This window comes from Propithecus coquereli, unplaced genomic scaffold, assembly GCF_000956105.1.
Source record: "Propithecus coquereli isolate 6110/MARCELLA unplaced genomic scaffold, Pcoq_1.0 Scaffold83, whole genome shotgun sequence".
In the NCBI taxonomy this organism is placed as follows: domain Eukaryota; kingdom Metazoa; phylum Chordata; class Mammalia; order Primates; family Indriidae; genus Propithecus; species Propithecus coquereli.
In genome coordinates this window covers 3,177,440-3,186,589 of record NW_012154507.1, presented here as the reverse complement: position 1 = coordinate 3,186,589, position 9,150 = coordinate 3,177,440, and the positions used below count along the sequence as shown (strand labels likewise).

Sequence of the window (9,150 nt, the reverse complement as noted above, 5' to 3'; positions counted from 1 at the left end):
ATTTTTATAAAAGAGAAAATATTTTGGCAGCAGTGGCGGCTTCGTATCTCCAAAAAGGGCCCTTCCACTCCTGGCTGAGCCAGTCGGGCGCTGGGCCGTGGGGCCCCGCACTACTTTCGCTGGTCCCTGAACCGGGGATCCCTTCTCCCCAGAGTTGCGAGCAACTTTCCCCTGTCCCGGCACTGCGGTGGCTCGGGGACCGTGGCCGCCGCCCCTTGCTGAACCCCAGGCCACGCTCCCCACGCTTGGGCTTTGCGTTCGTTGGTCGCTCCCTCTCTGGGTGCACGCTGGGGGTCTTCGGCCTCGGCTCTGTGGGCGAGATGCCCCTGGGACACATCATGAGGCTGGATCTTGAAAAAATCGCCCTGGAGTATATCGTCTGCACGAGGTAGGCTTCTGCTTGCTACCTGGACAACTTCCTGGGCGAGGTGGTGGGCAATTGCGTCCTAGAGCGCGTCAAACAGCTGCACTACAATGGGGCCCTGTGGGACGGCCAGCTGGCTGGGCCACGCACCGGCGTCTCCAAGCGGCACCTGCAGGGCGACCAGATCACGTGGATCGGGGGCAACGAGGAGGGCTGCGAGGCCATCAGCTTCCTCCTGTCCCTCATCGACTGGCTGGTCCTGTACTGCGGGAGCCGGCTGGGCAAATACTACGTCAAGGAGAGGTCCAAGGCAATGGTGGCTTGCTATCCAGGAAATGGAACAGGTTATGTTCGCCATGTGGACAACCCGAACGGTGATGGCCGCTGCATCACCTGCATCTACTATCTGAACTGGGATGCCAGTTCAGATGCCAAGCTACATGGTGGGATCTTGAGGATATTTCCAGAAGGGAAATCATTCGTAGCAGACGTGGAGCCCATTTTTGACAGACTCCTGTTCTTCTGGTCAGATCGCAGGAACCCACATGAAGTCCAGACTTCCTATGCGACCAGATACGCTATGACTGTTTGGTACTTTGATGCTGAAGAAAGGGCAGAAGCCAAAAAGAAATCCAGGAATTTAACTAGGAAAATTGAATCTGCCCTCACTGAAGATTGACTGTGCTCTGAAATTCTCTGGCCTTGTTCATTTTAGTAACAGTTCCTGAATTTGCTTTAACAGTTGAGATCCAAAGATGGCCTCTTCAGTGACGACAAACTCCCCCTACTGCTTGCATTGTTCACATCCCTGTCCTATGTGTGGTACTTCATGTTTTCTTGCCAAGACTGCTTTGACCTGCAGATGCTCTCTTTGCCAGATGAACTTATTTGCTCACTTCAGAAATTCCTACAGACATCCTAGTTGGCCAGCACTTTAACTGATAGATTTGGTAATACTGGCTATCAAGACAAGAGCCTAGGAGCACAGGCGAGGGGACGAATCTTACTTGCACTTTATGTGTACTTCCTGATTTCAAAGGAGGAGGTTTGCAAAGAAAAAAGAAAATGGTGGCAGATTGAGAGGCATCATGGAAGCCTTAAAAACAGGAAACAGAAATTTGTGTCATCAAAACAATTTCCAGATGTTCTTAATCCAGGGCTGTTGGGGTTTCTGGAGAATTATCACAACCTAATGACATTATTACCTCTAAAAAGGGCTGCTGTCATAGTGATCGATTTATAAGTGTCCCATGGGGCAGACACTCCTTTTTCCCAGTCCTGCCACCTGGATTTTCTGCCTCTGCCCCATTTTGCTGACAATAATGACTTTCTCAACAAAGATGACAACACCATTTATTCTCTATTTTCCTTTCTTACCTGGAGAACCTAATTCCCCAGAAGCTAAAGCTAGACATTAATTGTTTCGGTTGCTTTGTTGGAATGGAATTTGAATTTAAATCAAAGGAACAAAATCTACCTGGTAGTTTAGTGCCTCTGATAACAGTGTGGAAAGAGCTAGGTTGGCCGGGCGCGGTGGCTCACGCCTGTAATCCTAGCACTCTGGGAGGCTGAGGCGGGAGGATTGTTTGAGCTCAGGAGTTCGAGACCAGCCTGAGCAAGAGCGAGACCCCGTCTCTACCAAAAATAGAAAGAAATTAATTGGACAGCTAAAAATATATAGAAAAAATTAGCCGGGCATGGTGGCGCATGCCTGTAGTCCCAGCTACTTGGGAGGCTGAGGCAGGAGGAGGATCGCTTGAGCCCAGGAGTTTGAGGTTGCTGTGAGCTAGGCTGATGCCACGGCACTCACTCTAGCCTGGGCAACAAAGTGAGATTCTGTCTCAAAAAAAAAAAAAAAAAAAAGAAAGAGCTAGGTTTACTGATATACAATAAACATGTGTGCATCTTACGCAATTTGAGAGAGGAGATGGAGTTGGAAATGTGGGTATTCCTGTTTTTTTTTTTAGTTTTCCTTTTTAATGAACCCACCCTTCTTCTTTAACAAAATAAAAAAGAATAGGGTGCTGTATTTTAAAAAGGAAATGGAAATAAAAAAATCTCAAAAAGCTGTTTCAGTTCTTCCACATTGTCTGTCCCTAGCAGCCTTTCTCCAGCTGACTTAACTTTTCAGAGCCACTGTGGATGGCAGTGTGACCAGAATCGTGGAATTGTAGAACTGTGGAAGGTCCTACTACCGCGCTCTACTGCTGCAGTACGCAGGGATTCCACTGCTTCAAGAACTCTGTATTAAAGCACCTATTTTGTGAAAGTTACCCTTCCTAGTTTTCAGTTCTACTTTCACGTTTTTAAATCCCTTTGCTTTCTTGCTTGAAAATTCCAGGAACATTAAAGAGCCAGAAATATGTTCTTTTGTTATGTATGGAGATATATACAGGGAGAGAGACTTTCCAAGATAGAAGTTTAATTTTTCCTCTTTTGGTTTTGGAAAATTTCCAGATAAAACTTGTCATTCATTCTCACAACTGCTCTATTTTGTTGCATCATAGTACTTATCACCTTCTAACTTACTATGTAATTTACTTATTTATTATTATGTTTATTGTCTTGTATCCTTCCTCTAGAGTATAAGCACAATGAAGACAGGGACTTTGTATGTTTTTAATCAATGCAATATATTCCCAGTGCCTAAAATAGTGCCTGGTACATAGTAAGGGCTCAGTAAATACTTTTTGAATAAACTCGATCTCCTATGTTAGCAAAAAAAAAAAAAAAAAGAAAATATTTTGAACATACTATGTGATGATACTATTATTTTTTTTTAATTATTATTATTATTTTTTGATCTAGAGTCTCGCTTTGTTGTCCGGGCTAGAGTGCCGTGGCGTCAGCCTAGCTCACAGCAACCTCAAACTCCTGGGCTCAAGTGATCCTCCTTCCTCAGCCTCCCAAGTAGCCGGGACTACAGGCACTTGCCACCACACCCAGCTATTTTTTTTTTTTTTCCTATTTTTAGTCATCTGGCTAATTTTTTCTATTTTTAGTAGAGACAGGGTCTCACTCTTGCTCAGGCTGCTCTCCAACTCCTGCCCTCAAGTGATCCTCCCTCCTTGGCCTCCCAGAGTGCTAGGATTACAGGCATGAGATACCTCGCCCATCAAGAGAAAAAGGCATTTCTTCAACGGCTATTGGCTATATCAAGAGGAAAAGAAAAAGAAAAAGGAAAGGATTTAATGGGCACCTCTGATAATTTAGCCATTTTAAACTGCAGCGTATAAACTGATTTCAGAATCCAGAAAGCTCATATAAAGAAACTCAGTATACCTTCTAAAATGCAGTGCCCAAAGCTGTTCAATATCAACATATTTAGGAGTTCAAACTAAGAACAAAGTGTAAAAGGATGTAAATAATTCTATCAAAGTTTACTATATTTCCATTACACTAAAGAACGTTTATAAGCTCTAAGTAAGTATGCTTAGCTTTAGGCTTATACATTTTAAACAAGAGAGCAAGGGGGTGGGGGGCAAGGGCAACATAACCTAAACATTTGTACCCCCATAATATGCAGAAATAAAAAAAATGAAAAAAATAAATAAGAGAGCAAGACACGGTACATTTTTTATTCTGCATGGTTAATGTACAAAATATCCCCACTTCCCTTGAGAAAGAGTATCATAGTCTAAAAGACACTTTAATGAACACTGATTATTAAAAACATTATATGATACTATATAAGTGAATTGAACACAAACACATATTCTCAAAATTTTCAATAGTCTAAGAATATATCACAGCACTGATAATATGAAGAAAGATGTTTGGATTTATTTTAAATTCAAAATTCTTCTGGTTGTTTTCCACAAGGAGGGCTTAGAGGTGAAAAGGTAATCAGGTTACTACCAAAGGAAATGTGTCTGGAATGTTCTTGATATCTCCCTTCCCGTTGAGTGAATGGATTATTGCAGTTTGGGCCTGGCTAGAGAACAAATTCATAGAAGTCACCATCAAGAGTTTCACCAATTAAATCTTCAACATTGCTAGTTAATAGTGGATTAATTAATAACATAAATAACATTTTCCCTACATAAAATTATTAACAATGATTATGCTACTTTCCAGATCTAATTTCAAATATGTAATTTTAATTGAAAAGGTATATTAAGAATACATGGCTAAAAGTATGATTAATCTGTAAGTGGACTTAAGCAGCATATGCAGGATAAATAAAATCAAGGCCACTTATACAGATTCCACAAATTCCATACTACATAATAACACTTAGCAGGCCTTTTACTAGAGCATGATCCCACTGGGATCCTTGTCTTTCCCCCCCCCTCAAGCCTTACTTCAAGTTCAAATGATGTTACTGGGCGAGCAATAATTTGGGCCTAAAATATACAGGTGGACCTATAAAAAATATCAAAACTATCTGAATTCTGGCCGGGCGTGGTGGCTCATGCCTGTAATCCTAGCTCTCTGGGAGGCTGAGGCGGGTGGATTGTTTGAGCTCAGGAGTTCGAAACCAGCCTGAGCAAGAGCGAGACCTCGTCTCTTCTAAAATTAGAAAGAAATTAATTGGACAACTAAAAATATACAGAAAAAATTAGCCGGGCATGGTGGCGCGTCTCTGTAGTCCCAGCTACTCGGGAGGCTGAGGCAGGAGGATCGCTCAAGCCCAGGAGTTTGAGGTTGCTGTGAGCTAGCCTGACGCCACGGCACTCTAGCCCGGCAACACAGTGAGACTCTGTCTCAAAAAAAAAAAAAAAAAAAAAAAAAAATCTGAATTCTAATATTTATGGGAGTGGAAAAAAATCACAAGAAGACTAAAACTACAAGGTATTAAGATTTATCAATGAGATTAACTGTGACACACTTTTATTCATGTTACTAATATATCAAAACCAAAATATTATGATTCATTAATTTCTAGATATACCTATAATATCATATATTCTCAGAACCAATCATTCAGAGTACAGATCTGAGAACAGGATTAAATCAAGTTTACATAAATTGGCCTTATGCTGAAAGCCCTGATACTCTAGATCTTAGTTTACAATTAAGGAAGGCTAAGACCAAGAAAGAATGGTATGTAGGTCACAGCAACACACTTCATTCAGCTCCTGAGACACAGAGCAGCCCAGAGCCTGACTATGAAGAAGGCAGCTTTGAAAGACGATGGACCCAAGATATACAAGGGTCCTTAAGGAATTAGTGGCTTAAGGAAGCCAAGTATTTGCCAGGCTTAATGAAGTTAACAAAAATTGTTGCTGTTTGATCCTATACTTGCTTTAATGAATTTCTTATATTCTGAGATCAAAGATTAACAAACCAAAGCTACTTCCTGACCTATTTTAGTAGGTACTCCTAGAAAAATTCAAGGTAAGGCTATAAACCAGGGGTGCTGACCCTGACTACACATTAGAATCACTCAATGAAGGAAAAAATGAAAAAACCTTCTCCAGATCATCGAAATAAAAATGTCTTGGTGTAGAGCCGAAACCAATGCTATAAACGCTTAGTAGGTAGGAAATAAACCATTTCGTTTATGCCATAGCACCAGCATCAACGATACGAATCAGACAGCTCTACCTAATGAGGAATTTACAATTAATAAGGGAATCAGATTCCTGAAATTATATTTTAGGAATATAATATATTCGTGTTATACTCTAAATAAGAGATTAAATGTATGCATCTCTCCCATTGAGATTAACATGGGAGAGATGAGAGCTTCCACAAGAAGGCTTCACAGAAAGGCTAATGTTTGAACTAGATTTAGAGGCAAGAGGTTACCACAAATAAAGTCTAGGGAGCTTCCAAATAAAATAGCAGAACGGGTACAATGAACACGGTCTGGGTGACGGGTACACTTGTAACACTGACTCAAGCATTACAAAAGTGATCCTTGTAACCAAAAACATTTGTACTCCCATAATACTTTGAAATTAAAAAAAATAATAACTCCCCCTCCTCAAAAATAGCAGAACATAAATAATCTGAAAGAATTTACAGTGAAAATAACTAATGATGATTAAAGTTGGAATAGACATATTCTCTCCAACTGCATGCTTCAGATGGGCAGAAATCTTACCTTACATTTTTCTGGCATCACTTAGAAATACCTAGCATAATCCTAGCCACATATTAGATGTTCAGGTATCCAACTAATTTGTCATAAAAAATGTGATACATAAACAATACAGGGAAATAGGTCTTCAGGGTTTAATACTAAAACATACTATATTTTAAAGTATATAAACATGGAAATTTTTTCTCCATTTTTTGAAAAATGAATGATGAATAGATTTCAGAGTAAGCAAAACAATAACAAGATATAAATTTTTTTTTTTTTTTTGAGACAGAGTCTTACTCTGTTGCCCTGGCTAGAGTGAGTGCGTGACATTAGCCCAGCTCACAGCAACCTCAAACTCCTGGGCTCAAGCGATCCCCTCCTGAGTAGCTGGGACTACAGGCATGCGCCACCATGCCCGGCTAATTTTTTCTATATATTTTTAGTTGTCCAGATAATTTCTTTCTATTTTTATTAGTAGAGACGGGGTCTTGCTCTTGCTCAGGCTGGTCTCGAACTCCTGAGCTCAAACAATCTGCCCGCTCGGCCTCCCAGAGTGCTAGGATTACAGGCGTGAGCCACCGCGCCCAGCCACAAGATATAAATTTTAAACCTTATGCAAACAGAAAAGTAATATTCATTTTATGAAACAAATCTAGAATATAAAGGAACTTGTCAAATTAAGTTGAAAAACTTACTGAATCAAGAAGGTGGCATTCAGTAGTGAGACTTTCTTTATCAAATAGTACTGAAAAATAAGAAAAATAATAATGTTTAACTTTAAAGAATATTCTTACATTCAAAGGTTGTTAAAAATGGACAAAGCCTTGAAAAATACGGAAAGCTCCACATGTCAAATGCTAAGACAAAAATATAGACCATTTTATGCTGTAACATTTTTTAAAATGTCGTTAAGTTTCTTGGTAAGAATCTATCCTTAATTTCAGTATACAAAGAGTCTTCCGTAAACTAATCTCATGCTTATACTATTAAAGGTACCCAAAAGATATTGATGAAGAACAGCTGGAGGACATTAAATATCTGGCCAAGGTTATAATGTTTTGCTTTACCTTAGGCCCTAGCTAGACCAGCACTACAGAATAGCCGATGAAAATAGCAGATGAAACTGGCACACATTACAACAAAAATATAAGAGCCATTTCCTATCATAGAACAATCACAATAAAGTAGGTAGGACTAGGTATTAGGGAAGAAAAGTAGGGTATTTTGAAGAAAGATTTGGCATTATGTGTTGTAAAAAAGGAGAACTAAAAAAAATATGAGGGAAATTTTTCTAATTCATAGTTTTCATTAACAATGATGGATCCCATAGTTAGTTCTAATGTAAAATGCTCCTTATATCCAATGTGGATTAGTATTTGCTGTTGATTTTTATTTAGGTCTCCCTCAAAGTTTAGGGTGAAGAATGGGGTATTACAACACAAAAATTTTTATAAGAAATTTATCGTGTCCAATTTTTCAACCTCCATTTTTAGAAACTGGTACTCAGATGTATTTATGATAATCTATACCTTACTTAATCCAAGTTCATTCTTTAATAAAGACTCATTTAAATATATTTAAAAGATCTCACCTGACTGAGAAATTTTAGTTTCTTCTTGTTGTGAGACATTATTTTGTGATGGTATATTTTTTTCAGGGCTACTCATCAAAACATCATGTGATGTGATTGAAGAATTTAGTTCCATTCCCTCCACAACATCTGAAATTTCTTCTTTTTTGTTAGTATTAACATCAACTGCTACTCCACCAGCAAGAAGAGGCAAACTCATTCTTTCACTGGATAAATAAGCCATCTCAAAGTTTATATTATTTTCATCCTGGCAGTAAAAATAGCACTAGATTTAATTATCAATTTAATTATTTGGAATAAATAAAAAAGGTCTTATTGCTGTTAATATAAGAAAAACAGAAAAATGACATTATGATCACAGGCTAAAGAACATTATAAATCCTACTGCCTTGCTTCTTGAACAATTAGTTCAGAATATATAGAAGTAGTATGATTGAAGGCAAGTTTCTCAGCAAGTGTCTATACTCTAGGTGAGGGATTGGCAAACATTTTCTGTGAAGGACTAGGTAGTTAATACTTACGTTTATGAGCTATAGGGTCTCTGTCGTAACTATTCAACTCTATTTTTGTGTTGTAAGCACAGCCAGATATGATACATATACAAATGAATATGCCTATGTTACAATAAAACTTGATTTACAAAAATGGGGGCCAAAGTCTGCTTATCTCTGCTCTATTTCACTAGTCCCATATCCATTCTGATGTGAGTTGAAGAATACGAAATGGCACTATGATTTCAAACAACCCAAAGGCCATTAAAATAAGAACTATCATTCTATATGATTGATTTAGATTTCCAGTGGAAATTCTGGAGGTTATTTATGGAGTAACTATATATAATGATATAAACACATGAGATACTGGGCTATCTACCACACTAGAATAGGACTTACATGGTTCACTTCAATTAAATCTTGTAATCCAGAACACTGAGCATCTTCTACTATGCTGTTCCTGAAAAAGAAAAAAAAACCCATCATACTCAGATCATTAAACATATTGTTATCTTTTGACTTATGCTTTGAGCCTATCTTTTTTTTTTTTTGAGACAGAGTCTCACTCTTTTTGCCCAGGCTAGAGTGAGTGCCGTGGCGTCAGCCTAGCTCACAGCAACCTCAAACTCCTGGGCTCAAGCAATCCTTCTGCCTCAGCCTCCCAAGT

At 38.9% G+C, this 9,150-nt stretch overlaps 1 protein-coding gene and 1 pseudogene across 1 annotated transcript in view; one reads left to right on the top strand and one right to left on the bottom strand.

Moving 5' to 3' along the window:
* The first annotated feature begins 320 nt into the window (after nt 1–320).
* LOC105825867 lies at nt 321–1,153 on the top strand (annotated as a pseudogene).
* A 3,004-nt stretch (nt 1,154–4,157) lies between these two features.
* Nucleotides 4,158–9,150, bottom strand: part of DLGAP5 (discs, large (Drosophila) homolog-associated protein 5) — a 45,630-nt gene continuing 40,637 nt past the window's right edge. The window contains exons 16-19 of the mRNA XM_012663739.1: nt 8,883–8,943; nt 7,990–8,236; nt 7,094–7,143; nt 4,158–4,298 (exon numbers count right to left, since the gene is read on the bottom strand). Coding sequence (XP_012519193.1) covers nt 4,158–4,298; nt 7,094–7,143; nt 7,990–8,236; nt 8,883–8,943 — 499 coding nt within the window. The remainder of the gene's footprint in view (nt 4,299–7,093; nt 7,144–7,989; nt 8,237–8,882; nt 8,944–9,150) is intronic.